General features: G+C 45.6%; 1 protein-coding gene across 5 annotated transcripts in view; it reads right to left on the bottom strand.

The window, feature by feature from the left end:
• The window catches only part of LOC134944673 (dynein axonemal heavy chain 11-like), a 697358-nt gene that overhangs the window by 320673 nt on the left and 354938 nt on the right, over positions 1-21747 (bottom strand). For all 5 annotated transcript variants that reach the window (XM_063933444.1, XM_063933440.1, XM_063933442.1 and 2 more), the window contains one exon: positions 3162-3285. In XM_063933444.1, the coding sequence (XP_063789514.1) occupies positions 3162-3285 (124 nt within the window). The remainder of the gene's footprint in view (positions 1-3161; positions 3286-21747) is intronic.

Here is a 21747-nt window from a genome sequence, read left to right as displayed (position 1 = left end):
CTGTAAAAAATTCAGTTTCATGAATAATATGACAAAAATTATGCCCCCTCCCAATCCCCTCACACAAAAATAAAATAATTAAGATGTATGATTTTTTTTTTCACTTGAATATTTAAACCAATCAAAAATATACTGTATATTTTTGCTATTACAGTGACAATTTATTTTTGATCATTTAGTATAATTGCAATTTCCAAAACCTTTAAAAGGACAGTAGGCCAATATTTTGAATTACTGTATATATGAATATGTTTTAAGAATTTTAGGTAACAAATGTACATCCTCATCCAGGCTGTGTGTTCCCATTGGTAATAGAATCTTTATTAAGCAAGAGATTATGGGTCAATAAAGTGGGTTCCAGTCAAAATCACGGCACTCTGGATCCTGACAGTTGGAATACCGATGGCAGAATCCCGGCACTGCTCATAATACCAAAGCCGGCATCCCGACATGGATTGAAATGCCAGAGCTGGAACCCTAAACTCTGGAATCTCAAACATAGACCTGCCGGGACTCCACACTAGTAAGCCGCCGGGGTGGGTAAAGGGGGGGGGGGGGGGTAAATTTAGGCTGTGGGGGGAAGGTTAGGGTCGGGCTGCATGGAGGGAGGGTTTGGGTTAGGAACCCCTGAGGAGGGATAGGGTTAGGCTGCGAGGGATGGAGGGTTGGGGTCAGGCTGCAGGAAAGGCGGGTTAGGGAGGTTAGGGGTAGTATACTTACCAACCAGGTGTCGGGATCCTGAGCATCGGGATTCCACTGTCAGTATTCTAACTGTCGGCATCCCAAGTGCCGGGATCCCTATAGCATCCCAATAAAGTGAGGTCTACATTTAAGGTGACAAGAAAGTTGGATAGAAATTCCAAATGTGCACAAGGGGCCTGGTTCAGTTGTGGTTGGAGTAGCTATCATTGTGGCTTACATGGAAGTAGCATTGATATCACTAATATGTTAATGAAGCAGAAGGTGTCGATAGAAGGGGGGAGAGGGTACAAACCTGGGCCCAGGTCTGATAGAGGGGCCCAGTGGTGGCCCGGGTCCATGCCTCCTGTGATTAGGCTATGCCCCCTGAAAAGTATCTGGGCCCAGCCAGGCTCTCTACTGACCTGGCTGGGAGGCATCCTCTGAGTGGGTGCTTCTCATGTGATAGACACGCCCCCAAAGAGGAGTGGCCATGCCCTCAGCATGCTGTGGTCCCACCACCTCCAGTCGGTGCAGGCTGGCCCAGGAAGTTGTTGTACCGGGGCCCAGAATTTCTCTTGGCTGCCCTGAATGCAGCAGGAGGCATCACACCTCTTGCTTCCATTAGTTCTATGAGCTGCGTCATGGGATCATCTGCGACAGCATCAGCCATCTGCGTGACCCATAGGGGCACACAAGCCAGAGATGCAGATCCAACAACTAGGTCAGGAAATCTTCGTCATCAGACGGAGATCCTGGCCTCGTCACTCCCCCACAACAGTGGTGACACCCCATTGTTTTGCGAAACGGAGGCCATCGCTGTTCCCTCCCAAAACACAAATGGCAGCAGTGTCAATCGCTGGCAGTCTGCTGCCAATCTGCATGCAAAGTTGCAGACACATGCGCAGTATGTTGTGGTGCAAAGTACTGAACATTGCTAATCCTGATTTAGGCCCAAAGTTGCAAGGAGCACATAATATACTGGGCACTTTGCAGCTCATTAAATACACTGCAGCCACTATAGTTATGGCTTTTGTGTAATAGAACACAATTATTTTCATTCCTAGTGTGGTATTTATTTATTGACAGTTTTTTTATATAGCATATTCTGTTGCGCTTTACAATTGGAAACAATAGAGATAGAACAAAACTGGGTAATAACTTACAGACATAGAGGTAGGAAGGCCCTGCTCGCAAGCTTATAATCTATAGGATTGTATACTCAGTGGATCAAAAATATCATTCCTGTTAAAATTACCTAATAACAAGAATCATCTTTTTGATAACTAAAATTCTCTTGACTTACAAAATTCTAATATTAATCAAGATTACTAACAATTAAGAAAAAAGCCTCCAGGTCTCTACCCATAGTCAGACCTGTGACTTACGCAGATTTCATCATTTGTGCTGAAACCCAGGCAATAGGAACCTTGCATTATACTGAGAACATAAAGCACCTTAAACTGATAGGCGATTTCCCAACATCAGGGGCAAATTACCAATGGAACAGATGGGACTACAGCACCCAGGCCACCACATAAAAATAGGCCCATCATAATGACAGCCAGCTGCCTAAATTACCACATGGTCTGTCATAAATCTTAAGTATTAAAATTGTATTCAGAGTTTTCTCACACTATTTTGTAACCTTTCACCTTTGACATACAGTATTTAAGGGCATATCTATTCAAAAATATTTGCAGGATATCCTCCAATAACACCAGTTTTTGAGACCTACCCGCAATTACTGAGGAATGTGAAAGTATTCCGGAGCTTGGCACAGATAGCTTTTGCCATCTTCAGGTGGCATTAGCCATTGTAGCTTGTGGGTTACACTTTGCAGAGTCTTGCTCCTATCGGGACCCCTGTCTGTGCATGTTTTATTTTAAACATCTTGGCAACCCATAAAGGTCTATTTACTAAGCTTTGGATGAAGATAAAGTCAATGAAGATAAAGTTCCAACCAATCGGCTCCTAACTGACATGCGACAGGCTGGGTTTGGCAGTTAGGAGCTGATTGGCTGGTACTTTATCTCCATCTGCTTTATCTCCATCCGAGGCTTAGTAAATAGACCCCATAGTTTTTTTTATTGCCGTGATACATGGTGATAAGAAATTATATCAATCAGAATCAAGTTCCACTAATTAATAAGTATGTCCCCTAGGGAGACTGGAGCTAGTAGTTTAGGGTTTGTACCTGCCCCATGACACTGGCCACACCCACACAGCACTGGCCACACCTACTCTGCTTTTCACAATAGGGCCTATATAATTTTTAGCCTCAGGTCCATGTGTCCCTGTCTAATAAGGCAAGGCACGTGCTTTGTGAAACCATTTTAATAAATCACATAACACAAAACTCCTGGTTATTCCACCAGGTAGACCATATGATGCAACCCTACAATTTCAGTAACATTAGTGACAATGTATTTTCATCAGAATAATTAGTACTGTAGAATCTTATATAAAGATATTTACTGTACCTGATGCCAGCATGTCATTGACTAGAACAAGGAATCGTTCATCAGGAATCTGAGCATCCGTGTGTAGGAACACTGTCGCAATATTCTTTACACCCACTTTAAAGTACAATGTAGCAATGTCACTCTGCAGAAAGAGGCCAAATATAAACAGTATAATAAATGATATCAAAAAACATCAATTTTGTTAATTTTTTTTTAAACAGAAACCAATTTATGGCCTATATCTATGGCTGCTGCATACAGGCCATACATTTACACTTGCAAAGAGGATGTGGTCACAAGTCCCTCCCCCATTTCATGTCACGCTGGGGGCATGCACATTGTTTCCCCAGCTGCTGGGCTGCCTCTAGCCTTTCATGCACATCAGGTGATAGAGTTCCCTCGATACCTTTTCTCCAGCCCATAGGTGGGGCAGTCCCTGAAAAGCAGGACTGTCTCAACAAAATCATGATGGCTGGGTGGTAGTCATACATACATAGTCAGACAAATATACACATCAATATATACAGTTACACACATATACAAACAGTCACACACACACATTTAAATTTCAACAGCTCGCAGTGAAGTCTTGCTCTGCACTGCAGCTGTAATCAAGGACTGGGGGGTTCCCTGAGAGAGATGGGCCTGGGGCATCTAACCCCTGAACTCCCCTTAATCCATCTATGCTCATAAATGTCTCGATTTAAGTGAGGCAGTTCCCATCTAAATTCAGACAGTGGGACTGGGCTGCTGTCCCTACCAAGATAGCTTTCTTCTGGAGATGACTCATGGAGCAGCAGAGTTTCGATGCTGCATGCACCTGCCACTGGTGCGCAAAGCACTGGATAAGTGTTAGAAAAGGAAGGCGAGTGGCTAAGGAGCAGCCTAATAATTCAAAGGCACCAGCAGGGCTGGACTTGCCATCTGACACTTCTGGCAAATGACAGAAGGGCTGATGGCCTGATGAGCCAAACAGCTCTGCCTACTTGCGCTATGCTGGTCTGGCATGCAAAGGCAGGATGTGCCAAGAGGCCATGGCCCTTTTACTTGCAACACGTCCCTGTGATGAGTGGCCACACACACACTTTTTAGTGGCACGCACACAGAGGTTGTGGCCAGAGGCCAGAGTCGAATTACAGCTCCAGTCTGTCCCTGGGCACAAGGCCCAGCCCCAGGAGTATGGCCAGACTTACATCATGACATAGTCATGTCCCCTGTCATGATTCCCAACACTTCATAGTTGGGAGGTATGCAATCATATAGACACACTAACTTCTTCCTGCTATCTCTTTTTGTTAGAGAACTCCAGCACTATGTATGTGAGACCCCTAGAGCCAATGAGAGGGTCTTCTGCCAATAACAGCAGCTTCTGTTCCCACAGAGTTGTATGCTCACCAGCACTTGAGATGCCACCTGGTCTTAAACCTCTTGAAGTAGGGGCTCACACAATAGGCTACAGACCACAAAATAATAAACCCGGAGTCTAGCAGCTGGCAAGGCAAGAGTTAATTGCAGGCAGACTGGATACAGGAATGGTAACTGCAGACAGGCTGGACAAGATATGGTGACTGAAGACTGCAGGACTGATATGCACTGGTAACTGAACAACGATAATTGAAATAACAAAGTGTTTGTTGAAGGTTAACACAACCAGGGGATAGTTAACTACTGGGAAGCAAGCAGGTGCTGGGTGTGTACTGTGATTGAAAGCAGAGTGCTGGCAGCATGAACCTATTTGCAGGGAGACTTGCTGGATGAATAGTGACTAGGCCACAGTCTGTCATAATATACAGTGGCTAAGCTGTGACTTGGGTACAGGTTCAGGTGTAGTGGAAATACTGTAGACTTGCAACTACTGGAACATCTGGAGGGAATGTAATTTGCTGCAATTGTAAACATGGACAAACAGGCTAGATGTACACAAAACCAGAGCTGGCAGGATATAGTCACAGGAGCCTCGACATGGATCAGGTCCAGACATGAAAGTAACTGGAGTGCTTTGTATAGACAAGGACATGGAGCAGGTATGGACACAGGATGGCAGGTACAAGGTAGGATCAAACAGGGCACATGTGCAGGACTGGCAGGGACAACACACAGAGGACTGAGGCAGGATACAGAAATGCAGGTACACAGAGGCACGGAACCAGGACTCAGGAACAGACAGACTGGGAACTGTACAGGGTACAGTGACTGTGTGACGAGCTCACTAGATGCAGGAAGTAGGGAATATCACTGGCAACAGGAACTGTTTAAAATCCCTAATGAAAGGGAGAGAGACCAATCACATGAGTTATCAGGCTGGAGTCAGGTAACAAGGTATTCCAAACAGATGTGCTGCTGCACGTAGCAGCCAGCATCCTTGTTGCTAGGAGACAGTCAGAATACATACAGGAATTAGCCGCAGTGGAGACTCGTAACACTTTTCCATACCATGATCATTATTTGGACTTTTTCCACCCTACTATTTTTCTTTTAAAGAAAAACAGACTTGTCACTGCTGAGCATCATAATACTCTTTATTATTCAGAACAAGGTGTAAACTTCATCAGATACATAAATAAGTAAAACAAAACTGAAACAACCTACAGTATTAAACATGATATTTTATTAAACTTCAAAATGTTATTTTATGAAGGACTACCATTTGCCCGTGGCTTTGCTCACATGGATGCCTGTAATTGCTCAATGGAACTAATTTTACAAAGACAGAAGTACCACCTAATATTGTAATGGATATTTATATTGTACACATTGATCATAAAATTTCTTTGTAAACAATGGGGAAGATGTATTAAGTCTGGAGAAGGGATAAAGAAGTGATAAAGCAGTGATTAGTGCAAGGTGATAATGCACCAGCCAGTCAACTCCTAACTGTCATTTTTCAAATTCGTAATGATTGGCTGGTGTGTTAACACCTTGCGCTTATCACTGCTTTATCAATTATTTATCCCTTCTCCAGGTTAATAGATCTGCCCCAATATTTGCAGTTTTTACGTCATGGATTAATGCAAAAAGATGCTTGAGGCTACTAACTTGTGAGCAAGCCACAGAAAGCTGCCATGGGGAGATGCAGCTGGTCCTGAGATCTATACCTGCAGCCTTGACTGTTTGCCCCTGCAACTTGTTGATCGTCATAGCGAATCAAAAGCTTACAGGAAACTGTAAGCACTTGAATTGAAAGGAATATTGTTGGGGATAAGAGGTATACATGGTATAAACACGGTCTCACCTGCGCCACATCCCATTAGAAACTCTGCCTCAATTAGATTCCTCTGCAGAGCAGTCAATTTAAGTTAGGTTCTGTAACACCAAAAGGTTGCAAGCAGGGATGGACTGGGGCCTCTTTCCGGCCCTGGCATCCGTGTGCGTGCACGCGTCAAAGGCGCGAGCATGCACGTGAAAGGGGCCACGTGCAACAAGAAAGGGGGCGGGCTGTGGGTCAGGCGGCATGGACTCACGGCACGCTATCATATAGCTTAGCAACAGGGCACTATGGGCGGCAGCAGCAGGGGACAAACGAGAGAGCCAGGAGCTGCACTGCGCATGGACTTTTCGGCTCTCTGTGGACCGGACCGGCCCACCAGCCCATTGGCCCTTCTGGCATTTGCCAGAAGTGCCAGATGAGCAGTCCAGTCCTGGTTGCAAGTAACATGACCAGTGACTCTATATATCAACTCGCATCATGCGTAACCATAGCATGTGTGTCATCTACTGGATTGATGTGTAAACTTAAACTTCATGAGTCAAGATAACCTGCCCGATCAGTGATTGATATATAGTCAGATTTTAATGCGAAAAAGATCTTGTAAATGTTTATATATATCTATGTATTTATATATGCATTTATTTATATATGCATACATACATACATATGAAACTAAATTTGAATAATTATGAATGTAATTTAACTATCCAGGATTTATAATATATAATACTCTGCAGTACATTGAGAAATAAGTATTAGATCTTGATTAGAGCTTGATTTTGCAATAAGGCATGTTAGGCGTTGTCCTGACTTATAAAGGCTGTTTAAGTGGTCATTACCCAACATTGGAAGTTGATATAACATAAATATTGGAGAATGGGGTATGACATAATTTGGGATTAATAATAACCATATGTTAGGGTATATACAAAAATATAATTTTTGATCAGCTATTGAGTTCAACATGGTCCCTTATAAATAGTGCAATTGTACTGTATATATAAGAACTATTTGGGTTTATCCCATTTGTAAAATAAATATTGCATATGGTTAAACTTTAATATATGTAATGTAAGTGAGAATTTGCTGTTTATGATTAATGCTGTTAAAGAGTGGTCATTTTCAGTGTATATATGTTTTGTTTAATATCTCCAATCTATAGGTCACTGTCACAGCAATTGTTCTTTTTATATACATTGATGAACTTTATATGATAGACACGAATATTGGAATGTGAGTAGTTCTGTTTGATTACCTATGATATAATGGAATATACTTATTCACCATTATCTCTGTATTGGATAATAATGCAATATATTGTTGCACCCAACGGTGATCAATTAAGTGATTATTATGGCCATTGGTAGAGAGTTTATTACATCTATTCCTCCATCACCTGACTATGATTTGTTCCTCCTTCATTGATTTTGTTTCTAATTCCTGTTGTATATGTTATGGTCACTCTAATCTAATATCAATTCTGATGGTGACATTTTTAGATCTTCTATCTTTGAGAATATTGTACACGCCCACGGCAAAAGCTGGATGGGATTTTGAATCTTACAAACTTTGACCATATTGGTATGTAAGTAGATAATTCAAATCTAGTAAGATCATGATAAATGTAATTATCATATAGTTTATTTTCCTCTTTCTAACAACCACTCAGATTACGACCCCTGATGAAGTCCTGTATGGACGAAACGCGTTGGGTATTCACGCATTTATGAATTTGAACATACATCTGAACGCTTTATTGGAAGAATTGATATTCGATCCAATTGTGGATAATAAGAATTTACTTACCGATAATTCTATTTCTCGTAGTCCGTAGTGGATGCTGGGGACTCCGTCAGGACCATGGGGTTTAGCGGCTCCGCAGGAGACAGGGCACAATAATAAAAGCTTTAGGATCAGGTGGTGTGCACTGGCTCCTCCCCCTATGACCCTCCTCCAAGCCTCAGTTAGGATACTGTGCCCGGACGAGCGTGCATAATAAGGAAGGATATTGAATCCCGGGTAAGACTCATACCAGCCACACCAATCACACCGTACAACCTGTGATCTGAACCCAGTTAACAGTATGATAACAACGAAGGAGCCTCTGAAAAGATGGCTCACAACAAGAATAACCCGATTTTTGTAACAATAACTATGTACAAGTATTGCAGACAATCCGCACTTGGGATGGGCGCCCAGCATCCACTATGGACTACGAGAAATAGAATTATCGGTAAGTAAATTCTTATTTTCTCTAACGTCCTAAGTGGATGCTGGGGACTCCGTCAGGACCATGGGGATTATACCAAAGCTCCCAAACAGGCGGGAGAGTGCGGATGACTCTGCAGCACCGAATGAGAGAACTCCAGGTCCTCCTCAGTCAGGGTGTGCCCCTGACCAAGTAGCAGCTCGGCAAAGTTGTAAAGCCGAGACCCCTCGGGCAGCCGCCCAAGATGAGCCCACTTCCTTGTGGAATGGGCTTTTACTGATTTTGGCTGTGGCAAGCCTGCCACAGAATGTGCAAGCTGAATTGTACTACAAATCCAGCGAGCAATCGTCTGCTTAGAAGCAGGAACACCCATCTTGTTGGGTGCATACAGGCTAAACAGCGAGTCAGATTTTCTGACTCCAGTCGTCCTGGAAACATATATTTTCAGGGCCCTGACAACGTCAAGTAACTTGGAGTCCTCCAAGTCCCTAGTAGCCGCAGGTACCACAATAGGTTGGTTCATGTGAAAAACAGAAAACACCTTAAGGAGAAATTGAGGACGAGTCCTCAATTCTGCCCTGTCAGAATGAAAAATTAAGTAAGGGCTTTTATATGATAAAGCCGCCCATTCTGACACACGCCTGGCCGAAGCCAGGGCTAATAGAATCTTCACCTTCCATGTGAAATATTTTAATTCCACAGTGGTGAGTGGATCAAACCAATGTGACTTTAGGAAACTCAAAACAACATTGAGATCCCAAGGTGCCACTGGGGGCACAAAAGGAGGCTGTATATGCAGTACCCCTTTTACAAACGTCTGAACTTCAAGCACTGAAGTCAGTTCTTTCTGGAAGAAATTCGACAGGGTCGAAATTTGAACCTTAATGGACCCTAATTTTAGGCCCATAGACAGTCCTGTTTTCAGGAAATGTAGGAAACGACCCAGTTGGAATTCCTCTGTAGGGACCTTCTTGGCCTCACACCACGCAACATATTTTCGCCAAATGCGGTGAAAATGTTTTGCGGTTACATCCTTCCTGGCTTCGACCAGGGTAGGGATGACTTCATCTGGAATGCCCTTTCAGGATCCGGCGTTCAACTGCCATGCCGTCAAACGCAGCCGCGGTAAGTCTTGGAACAGACAAGGCCCCTGCTGGAGCAGGTCCTCTCTTAAGGTAGAGGCCCCGGTTCTTCCGTGAGCATCTCTTGAAGTTCCGGGTACCAAGTCCTTCTTGACCCATCCGGAACCACGAGTATCGTTCTTACTCATCTCCTTCTTATGATTCTCAGTACTTTTGGTATGAGATGCATAGGAGGGAACACATACCCTGACTGGTACACCCACAGTGTTACCAGAGCGTCCACCGCTATTGCCTGAGGGTCCCTTGACCTGGCGCAATATCTGTCTAGTTTTTTGTTCAGGCGGGACGCCATCATGTCCACCTTTGGTTTTTCCCAACGGTTTACAATCATGTGGAAGACTTCCCACTGAAGTCCCCACTCTCCCGGGTGGAGGTTATGCCTGCTGAGGAAGTCTGCTTCCCAGTTTTCCACTCCCGGAATTAACACTGCTGAGAGTGTTATCACATGATTTTTCGCCCAGCGAAGAATCCTTGCAGTTTCTGCCATTTCCCTCCTGCTTCATGTGCCGCCCTGTCTGTTTACGTGGGCGACTGCCGTGATGTTGTCCCACTGGATCAATACCGGCTGACCTTGAAGCAGAGGTCTTGCTAAGCTTAGAGCCTTGTAAATTGCCCTTAGCTCCAGTATATTTATGTGGAGAGAAGTCTCCAGACTTGATCACACTCCCTGGAAATTTTTTCCTTGTGTGACTGCTCCCCAGCCACTCAGGCTGGCATCCGTGGTCACCAGGACCCAGTCCTGAATGTCGAATCTGCGGCCCTTTCATAGATGAGCACTCTGCAGCCACCGCAGAAGAAAACACCCTTGTCCTTGGAGACAGGGTTATCCGCTGATGCATCTGAAGATGCGATCCGGACCATTTTCCCAGCAGATTCCACTGAAAGGTTCTTGCGTGAAATCTACCGAATGGGATCGCTTTGTAAGAAACCACCATTTTTCACAGGACCCTTGTGCAATGATGCACTGATACTTTTCCTGGTTTTAGGAGGTTCCTGACTAGCTCGGATAACTCCCTGGCCTTCTTTTCCGGGAGAAAACATCCTTTTCTGGACTGTGTCCAGAATCATTCCTAGGAACATTAGACGTGTCGTCGGAAAAAGCTGCGATTTTGGAATATTTAGAATCCACTCGTGCTGTCGTAGAACTACTTGAGATAGTGCTACTCCGACCGCCAACTGTTCTCTGGACCTTGCCCTTATCAGGAAAGCGTCCATATTTCTTTTAGGAAGAATCATCATTTCGGCCATTACCATGGTAAAGACCCGGGGTGCCGTGGACAATCCAAACGGCAGCGTCTGAACTGATAGTGACAGTTCTGTACCACGAACCTGAGATACCCTTGGTGAGAAGGGCAAAATTTGGACATGTAGGTAAGCGTCCCTGATATCCAGTGACACCATATCGTCCTGGTTCGCTATCACTGCTCTGAGTGACTCCATCTTGATTTGAACCCTTGTATGTAATTGTTCAAATCTTTTAGATCTCACCGAGCCGTTTGGCTTCAGTACCACAATATAGTGTGGAATAATACCCCTTCCCTTGTTGTAGGAGGGGTACTTTGATTATCACCTGCTGGGAATACAGCCTGTGAATTTTTTCCCAATACTGCCTCCCTGTCGGAGGGAGACGTTGGTAAAGCAGACTTCAGGAACTTGTGAGGGGAAGACGTCTCGAATTTCCAATGTACACCTGGGATACTACGTGTAGGATCCAGGAGTCCACTTGCGAGTGAGCCCACTGCGTGCTGAAACTCTTGAGATGACCCCCCACCGCACCTGAGTCCGCTTGTATGGCCCCAGCGTCATGCTGCGGACTTGGCAGAAGCTGTGGAGGACTTCTGTTCCTGGGAATGGGCTGCCTGCTGCAGTCTTCTTCCCTTTCCTCTAACCCTGGGCAGATATGACTGGCCTTTTGCCCGCCTGCCTTTATGGGTACGAAAGGACTGAGACTGAAAAGACTGTGTCCTTTTCTGCTGAGATGTGACTTGGGGTAACAAAAGTGGATTTTCCAGCTGTTGCCATGGCCACCAGGTCCGATGGACCGCCCCTTTATACGGCAATACTTCCCTGTGCCGTCTGGAATCTGCATCACCTGACCACTGTCGTGTCTATAAACATCGTCTGGCAGATATGGACATCACATCTACTCTTGATGCCAGAATGCAAATATCCCTCTGCGCATCTCGCATATATAGAAATGCATCCTTAAAATGCTCTATAGTCAATAAAATATTGTTCCTGTCAAGGGTATCAATATTTTCAGTCAGGAAATCCGACCAAGCCCCCCCAGCGCTGCACATCCAGGCTGAGGCGATTGCTGGTCGTAGTATAACACCAGTATGTGTGTATATACTTTTTAGGATATTTTTCAGCTTCCTATCAGCTGGCTCCTTGAGGGCGGCCGTATCTGGAGACGGTAACGCCACTTGTTTTTATAAGCGTGTGAGCGCCTTATCCACCCTAAGGTGTGTTTCCCAACTCGCCCTCACTTCTGGCGGGAAAGGGTATACCTCCAATAATTTTCTATCGGAGGAAACCCACGTATCATCACACACTTTAATTTATCTGATTCAGGAAAAACTACAAGTAGATTATTCCCACCCTACATAATACCCTTATTTGTGGTACTTGTAGTATCAGAAATATGTAACACCTCCTTCATTGCCCTTAACATGTAACGTGTGGCCCTAAAGGAAAATACATTTGTTTCTTCACCGTCGACACTGAAGTCAGTGTCCGTGTCTGTGTCTGTGTCGACCAACTGAGGTAAATGGGCGTTTTTACAAGCCCCTGACGGTGTCTGAGACGCCTGGACAGGTACTAATTTGTTTGCCGGCCGTCTCATGTCGTCAACCGACCTTGCATCGTGTTGACATTATCACGTAATTCCTAAATAAGCCATCCATTCCGGTGTCGACTCCCTAGAGAGTGACATCACCAATACAGGCAATTTGCTCCGCCTCCTCACCAACATCGTCCTCCTACATGTCGACACACACGTACCGACACACAGCACACACACAGGGAATGCTCTGATAGAGGACAGGACCCCACTAGCCCTTTGGGGAGACAGAGGGAGAGTTTGCCAGCACACACCAAAAACGCTATAATTATACAGGGACAACCCCTTATACAAGTGTTTTCCCTTATAGCATTTTCACATATGTAATCATATCGCCAAATAAGTGCCCCCCCTCTCTGTTTTAACCCTGTTTCTGTAGTGCAGTGCAGGGGAGAGCCTGGGAGCCTTCCTCACAGCAGAGCTGAGCAGGAAAATGGCGCCGTGTGCTGAGGAGAATAGGCCCCGCCCCCTAAAACGGCGGGCTCTTCTCCCGGAGTTTGTGAGATCTGGCAGGGGTTAAATACATCCATATAGCCTCAAGGGCTATATGTGATGTATTTTAGCCATAAAAAAGGTATAATACATTGCTGCCCAGGGCGCCCCCCCCAGCGCCCTGCACCCTCAGTGACCGCTGGTATGAAGTGTGCTGACAACAATGGCGCACAGCTGCAGTGCTGTGCGCTACCTTATGAAGACTGAAAGTCTTCTGCCGCCTGTTTCTGGACCTCTGGACCTCTTCAACTTCGGCATCTGCAAGGGGGGTCGGCGGCACGGCTCCGGTACGAACCCCAGGGTGAGACCTGTGTTCCGACTCCCTCTGGAGCTAATGGTGTCCAGTAGCCTAAGAAGCAAATCCATCCTGCACGCAGGTGAGTTTACTTCTCTCCCCTAAATCCCTCGTAGCAGTGAGCCTGTTGCCAGCAGGACTCACTGAAAATAAAAAACCTAACTTAAACTTTTATTCTAAGCAGCTCAGGAGAGCCACCTAGATTGCACCCTTCTCGGCCGGGCACAAAAATCTAACTGAGGCTTGGAGGAGGGTCATAGGGGGAGGAGCCAGTGCACACCACCTGATCCTAAAGCTTTTATTATTGTGCCCTGTCTCCTGCGGAGCCGCTAAACCCCATGGTCCTGACGGAGTCCCCAGCATCCACTTAGGACGTTAGAGAAATTACCAATACAAAATTCGTCAGATAACTATTAGTCTGTATTGTTCATTTATGGTACAAAGCTATTTGCATGTTTTATTGATGTTTTTATATAATGCTACAGTTTTTACTGTTTAAATTTTAAAAATAAATACATCGTTTCGTGACATCTGAGGTGGTTTAGCTCCCATGAGAATCTCTTTTTTCTATACATACATACATATATAACTCTTTGTGTTTGGGCTGTGCAATATATATATATATATATATATATATATATATATACACTGTATTTATATACATATGGGGGGTAATTCAGAGTTGATCACAGCAGCAAATTTGTTAGTAGTTGGGCAAAACCATGGCCCTCATTCCGAGTTGGTCGGTCGCAAGGCGAATTTAGCAGAGTTGCTCACGCTAAGCCGCCGCCTACTGGGAGTGAATCTTAGCTTCTTAAAATTGCGACCGATGTATTCGCAATATTGCGATTACAAACTACTTCGCAGTTTCAGAGTAGCTCCAGACTTACTCTGCCTGTGCGATCAGTTCAGTGCTTGTCGTTCCTGGTTGACGTCACAAACACACCCAGCGTTCGCCCAGGCACTCCCACCGTTTCTCCAGCCACTCCTGCGTTTTTTCCGGAAACGGTAGCGTTTTCAGCCACACGCCCCTAAAACGCCGTGTTTCCGCCCAGTAACACCCATTTCCTGTCAATCACATTACGATCGCCGGAGCGAAGAAAAAGCCGTGAGTAAAAATACTTTCTTCATAGTAAAGTTACTTGGCGCAGTCGCAGTGCGAACTTTGCGCATGCGTACTAAGCGGATTTTCACTGCGATGCGATGAAAAAGAACGAGCGAACAACTCGGAATGAGGGCCCATGTGCACTGCAGGTGTGGCAGATATAACATTTGCAGAGAGTGTTAGCCTTGGGTGGGATATTTTGTTTCTGTGCAGGGTAAATAGTGGCTGCTTTATTTTTACACTGCAATTTAGATTTCAGTTTGAACACACCCCACCCAAATCTAACTCTCTCTGCACATGTTATATTTGCCCCCCCTACAGTGTACATGGTTTTGCCCAGCTGCTAACAAATTTGCTGCTGCGATCAACTCTGAATTAGGCCCACAGGGCCTAATTTAGATCTGTCCGATCGCTAGCTATTTTTTGGAGCGCTGCGATCAGATAGTCGCCGCCTATAGGGGAGTGTATTTTAGTATGCGATCGCATGTGCAGCCACCCTATACAAAAACAGTTTGTGCAGTTTCTGAGTAGGTCTGAACTTACTCAGCCGCTGCGATCACTTCAGCCTGTTCGAGGCCGGAATTGACGTCAGACAGACACCCGCCCTGCAAACGCTTGAACACGCCTGTATTCTTCCAGACACTCCCGAAAATGGTCAATTGACACCCACAAATGCCTTCTTCCTGTCAATCTCCTTGCGATCGGCTGTGCGAATGGATTCTTGGTTAAATCCACCGCACAGAGATGATCCGCTTTGTACCCGTACGTCGCGCCTGCACATTGCAGTGCATACGCATGCGCAGTAGTGCCCTGATCGCTGTGCAGCGAAAACCGCTAGCGAGAGAACAGATCTGAATTAGGCCCATAGTCATTTTGGACTTGAGGAGCCTGCACGCTGCACACGCCAAGGGTCAAGCATCTGGTTTTTCCTCAATTGCTCCTTTACCTGATTTTGCATCGAGATCATACATACTGACCTAAGTTTCTTTCTAGGTCACTAAGCTATACAATAGTGAGAACGCGATCCAAATTCATTCAGTAGTTCTTGCATGGTGCCGGAATGAACAGACAAACAGAGAGAAGACAGAAATTCAGAAAAAAATATTTTTTCATCTCATAAACAGTAACTAGAAGTATATATCTAAACAAAAATAAATAAATAGGATTTTAATTACCTACTGGTAAATCCTTTTCTCGTAGCCCATAGAGGATACTGGGGTCCACATTAGTAACATGGGTTATATAGATTAGTGATGAGCGGGTTTGGTTCCTCGGAATCCGAACCCCCCCGAACTTCACCCATTTGACACGGTTCCGATGCAGACTCGGATCCTCCCGCCTTGCTCGGTTAACCCAAGCGCGCCCGAACGTCATCATCCCGCTGTCGGATTCTCGTGAGATTCGTATTCTATATAAGGAGCCACGCGTCGCCGCCATTTTCACTCGCGCATTTGAGATGATAGGGAGAGGACGTGCAGCGTTCTCTCAGTTTCTGTGTTCAGTGTGCTGCAAATATCTGTGCTCAGTGTGCTTGCAAATATCTGTACTCAGTGTGCTGAAAATATCTACGTTCTCTGCCTGAAAAACGCTCCATATCTGTGCTGCATTGTAGTATATAGTAGGAGGACAGTGCAGAATTTTTCTGACCAGTGACCACCAGTATTATATAGCAGTACGGTACAGTAGTCCACTGCTCTACCTACCTCTGTGTCGTCAAGTATACTATCCATCCATACCTGTGGTGCATTTTAGTTGTGCGCAGTATATATAGTAGGAGGATAGTGCAGAATTTTTCTGACCACCAGTATATAATATATAGCAGTACGGTACAGTAGGCCACTGCTCTACCTACCTCTGTGTCGTCAAGTATACTATCCATCCATACCTGTGGTGCATTTTAGTTGTGCGCAGTATATATAGTAGGAGGACAGTGCAGAATTTTGCTAACCACCAGTATATAATATATAGCAGTACGGTACAGTAGGCCACTGCTCTACCTACCTCTGTGTCATCAAGTATACTATCCATCCATACCTGTGGTTCATTTTAGTTGTTGTGCGCAGTATATATAGTAGGAGGACAGTGCAGAATTTTGCTGACCACCAGTATATAATATATAGCAGTACTGTACAGTAGGCCACTGCTCTACCTACCTCTGTGTCGTCAAGTATACTATCCATCCATACCTGTGGTGCATTTTAGTTGTGCGCAGTATATATAGTAGGAGGACAGTGCAGAATTTTGCTGACCACCAGTATATAATATATAGCAGTACTGTACAGTAGGCCACTGCTCTACCTACCTCTGTGTCGTCAAGTATACTATCCATCCATACCTGTGCTGCATTTTAGTTGTGCGCAGTATATAGTAGGAGGGGACAGTGCAGAATGTTGCAGTGACCACCAGTATATATATAGCGGTACGGAACAGTAGTCCACTGCTCTACCTCTGTGTCGTCAAGTATACTACAAAAGTTCAGTAAAATGACCCAAAATCAAAATTAAAAGCGTCTGAGGAGAAGCGTAAACTTGCCAAAATACCATTTACGACACGGAGTGGCAAGGAACAGCTGAGGCCCTGGCCTATGTTCATGGCTAGTGGTTCAGATTCACATGAAGATGGAAGCACTCATCCTCTCACTAGAAAACTGCAGTGCCACTCCTAGATGGGCCAGGTATTTGTGTCGGCCACTTGGGTCGCTTACCTTAGCCATCCAGCGACCTTGGTGCACCTCTTTTTTTCTTTGCATCGTGTGCTGTTTGGGGACTATTTTTTAAATCTGCCATCCTGTCTGACACTGCAGTGCCACTCCTAGATGGGCCAGGTGTTTGTGTCGGCCACTTGGGTCGCTTAGCTTAGCCATCCAGCGACCTTGGTGCACCTCTTTTTTTCTTTGCATCATGTGCTGTTTGGGGACTATTTTTTTAAGTGCCATCCTTTCTGACACTGCAGTGCTACTCCTAGATGGGCCAGGTGTTTGTGTCGGCCACTTGGGTCGCTTAGCTTAGCCATCCAGCGACCTTGGTGCACCTCTTTTTTTCTTTGCATCATGTGCTGTTTGGGGACTATTTTTTAAATCTGCCATCCTGTCTGACACTGCAGTGCCACTCCTAGATGGGACTAAGTAACAGTGCAGGAAGAAACGAAGCACTGGGCGGGCGCCCAGTTTCCTGACTACGAGAAAAGAATTTACTGGTAGGTAATTAAAATCCTATTTTCTCTTACATCATAGAGGATACTGGGGTCCACATTAAGTACAATGGGGATGTACCAAAGCTCTCAAACTGGGGGGGGAATGTGCTGAGGTTCCTGCAGAACTGAGGTCCTCAGAGGCCAAAGTATCGAACTTGTAGAACTTAGCAAACGTGTTCAAACCTGACCAAGTAGCTGCTCGGCAGAGCTGTAAAGCCGAGACACCGTGGGCAGCCGCCCAGGAAGAACCCACCGACCTTGTAGAGTGGGCCTGTACAGATTTTGGACATGGCAAACCTGCCGTGGAATAAGCCTGCTGGATAGTAAGCCTGATCCAGTGTGCAATTGTCTGCTTTGAAGCAGGACACCCAATTTTATTGGGAACATAGAGAACAAACAGCTAGTCAGATTTTATGTGACGAGCTGTCTGTTTGACATAGATCTTCAAAGCTCTCACAACATTCAAGGACTTTGAAGTAGCAGAGGTGTCAGTAACCACCTGAACCACAATAGGTTGGTTGATATGAAATGCAGACACCACCTTTGGAAGAAATTGCTGACGAGCTCTGAGTTCAGCCTTATCTTCATGAAAAATCAAATAGGGGCTCTTGTGAGACAACGCCCCCAGCTCCGACACACGCCTCGCAGAAGCCAATGCCAACAGCGTGATGGCCTTCCACGTAAGAAACTTGACTTCTACGTCCTGTAAAGGCTCAAACCATTCCGATTGCAGGAACTGCAACTCCACGTTGAGATCCCAAGGCACTGTAGGAGGCACAAAGGGCTGTTGGATGTGCAGAACCCCCTTCAAAAATGTCTGAACCTCAGGGAGAGAAGCCAATTGTTTCTGGAAGAAAATGGATAAGGCCGAAATCTGGACATTTATGGAGCCCAAATGTAGCCCACATCCACACCTGACTGCAGAAAAAGGAGAAAACGTCCCAGTTGAAATTCTACCACAGGAAATTTCCTGTTCTCACACCAAGAGACATATTTTTTCCAAACACGGTGGTAATGTTTAGAGGTTACCCCCTTTCTGGCTTGTATCAGGGTTGGAAAAACCCTATCCGGGATCCCTTTTCAGGCTAGAATTTGATGCTCAACCTCCATGCTGTCAAAAGTAGCCAAGATAAGTCTTGATAGACGAATGGCCCCTGTTGGAGGAGGTCCTCGCTAAGAGGTAAAGGCCACGGGTCCTCTAGGAGCATCTCCAGTAGATCCGCGTACCAGGCCCTTCTTGGCCAGTCCGGAGCAATGAGAATTGCTTGAACCTTTTCCCTTTTTATTCTTTTGAGAATCTTTGGGATCAATGGGATTGGTGGAAACAAATACATCATCTGGTAGACCCATTATTATTATTATTATTATCCTTTATTTATATGGCGCCACAAGGGTTCCGCAGCGCCCAATTACAGAGTACATAAACAAATAATCAAACAGGAAAACAGCAACTTACAGTTGATGACAGTATAGGACAAGTACAGGGTAAATAAACATAGTTACATCAGCAGATGACACTGGAATAAGTATCAGGTGGCAGAAGACTGATGGATTTGGTGCAGTTGAAGATTATTAAAGTAAGAAAGGATAAGCACATGAGGGAAGAGGGTCCTGCTCGTGAGAGCTTACATTCTAAAGGGGAGGGGTAGACAGACAGGGGTGACACAGATGGGGTACATAGAGAACGTAGAACAGAGGGTTAGGATGAGATTTGGCTGGGTTTGGTGAAGAAGTGGGTCTTGAGAGCCCGTTTGAAGTTTTGTAGAGAGGTGGAGAGTCTGAGGGGGAGAGGTAGGGAATTCCAAAGAAGTGGTGCAGCACGTGAAAAATCTTGGAGGTAGGAGTGGGAGGAAGTAATCCGTAGGCAGGAGAGTCGGCGTGCATTAGCAGAGCGAAGAGGACGGGTGGGAGTGTAAAGGGAGATAAGGTCAGAGATGTAGATGGGAGAGGAGTGGGTGAGGGCTTTGTAAGCGAGTGTGAGAAGCTTGAAATGGATTCTGAAAGGGAAGGAGAGCCAGTGAAGGTCTAGTAAGAGAGGAGAAGTGGACGTAGTGCGTTTGGTGAGGAAGATGAGCCGGGCAGCAGCATTGAGGATAGATTGGAGTGGAGAGAGGTATTTGTCAGGAATGCCAGTCAGGAGGAGATTACAGTAGTCCAGTCTGGAGATGACCAGTGAGTGGATAAGAGTCTTAGTAGCATCCTGGGTCAGAAAGGGTCTGATCCTGGAAAGATTTTTTAGATGAAAATGGCAGGTTTGTGAGAGGTGCTGAATGTGTGGTTTGAAGGAGAGGGAGGAGTCAAGGATTACTCCAAGACAGTGCATTCGGGGGCTAGAGGAGATAGTAGTGCCATCAATAGATAATGAGATTGTAGGAGGTGAGGTTATGCGGGAGGGAGGGAAGATGATCAGCTCGGTCTTAGACATGTTAAGTTTAAGAAAGCGCTGGGACATCCAGGAAGAGGTAGCAGAGAGACAGTTGGAGATATGAGTGAGGAGAGCAGGGGTGAGGTCTGGAGAGGAAAGATAGATTTGGGTGTCATCAGCATAGAGATGATATTGGAAACCAAAAGAACTAATGAGCTTACCTAGTGAGGACGTATAGAGAGAGAAGAGACGAGGACCAAGGACAGAACCTTGGGGTACCCCTACAGTTAGTGGAAGTGAGGGGGAGGTGGAGTCATGAGAGGAGACAGAGAAAGAACGGTCAGAAAGGTAGGAGGACAGCCAAGAGAGGGCAGTGTCACGCAGACCAATGGAGTGAAGAATTTGCAGTAGGAGAGGATGGTCCACAGTGTCAAAAGCAGCAGAGAGATCAAGTAGAATAAGTATAGAGTAGTGTCCGTTAGATTTAGCAGCATGGAGGTCATTGCATACTTTTGTAAGGGCAGTTTCAGTGGAGTGGAGAGGACGGAAGCCAGACTGGAATGGGTCAAGCAGTGAGTGTGAGGAAAGAAAGGAAGTAATGCGGTTGTAGACAATACACTCAAGGAGTTTGGAGGCAAAAGGGAGGAGAGAGATGGGTCGGTAGTTGGAGAAAGTGTTTGGATCAAGTGTAGGTTTTTTAAGAATAAGAGAGATGAGTGCATGCTTGTAGGCAGAGGGGACAGTGCCTGATGAGAGGGATAGATTGAGAAGGTGGGAAAGATGGGAACAAGCAGAAGGAGAGAGGTAGCGGAGGAGGCGGGAGGGGATAGGGTCAAGTGGGGAGGTGGTGAGGGGACAGGAACGAATGAGGGCCATGACTTCCTCTCCAGATGCATGGGAGAAAGATGTCAGAGTAGGTGCGAGGGATGGGGAGGGTTGGTAAGGGATGTGAGAAAGCTGGTTACTGATGGACTGGTGTGATGTGATGTCCTGACGTATGGAGTCAATTTTTGATGTGAAGTAAGTGGCAAAGTGAAGAGCAGAGAGTGAGAAAGGGAGACGAGGTGGAGGTGGGCAGAGGAGTGAGTTGAGAGTGGCAAAGAGGCGCCGGGGGTTGGAAGACTGGGAGGAGATGAGGTTCTTGAAGTATGACTGTTTTGCAAGAGAAAGGGCAGCACTGAAGGATAAGAGCATAAGTTTGAAATGGAGGAAGTCTGCCTTAGAGCGTGATTTCCTCCAGTGTCGTTCAGCAGTACGTGAGCATTTTTGCAGATATCTGGTGCATTTGGTGTGCCAGGGTTGAGGTGTTAATTTGCGAGGGTGAATAGTGGTTGGTGGAGCAACAGAGTCAAGAGCAGAAGTAAGGGATGCATTGTATGTGGAAGTGGCTTGTTCAGGGCATGAGAGAGAGAGAGAGAATAGGAGAGAGAAGTGAGTCAAACAGGGAGGAAAGGAATGTGGTGTCAATAGCTTCAATGTTACGCTTAGTGATGGTAGCCTTAGGAGGTAGAGATGGGGAAGTCGAGAGAGATAGGTTAAAGGAGAGCAGGTGGTGGTCAGAGAGGGGAAATGGGGAGTTTAAAAAAATCAGAAATATCACAGCGGTGAGTGAAGACCAGATCCAGTGAGCTCCCATTAGCATGGGAGGGTGAGGAGGTCCACTGGGAGAGACCAAGTGAAGAGGTGAGGTTAAGGAGTTTAGAGGCAGGGGATTGTGTGGGGATGTCAATAGGGATGTTGAAATCGCCTATGAT

Source organism: Pseudophryne corroboree, chromosome 7 (assembly GCF_028390025.1).
Source record: "Pseudophryne corroboree isolate aPseCor3 chromosome 7, aPseCor3.hap2, whole genome shotgun sequence".
Taxonomy (NCBI): Eukaryota; Metazoa; Chordata; class Amphibia; order Anura; family Myobatrachidae; genus Pseudophryne; species Pseudophryne corroboree.
This window is presented reverse-complemented; position numbering and strand designations above follow the sequence as displayed.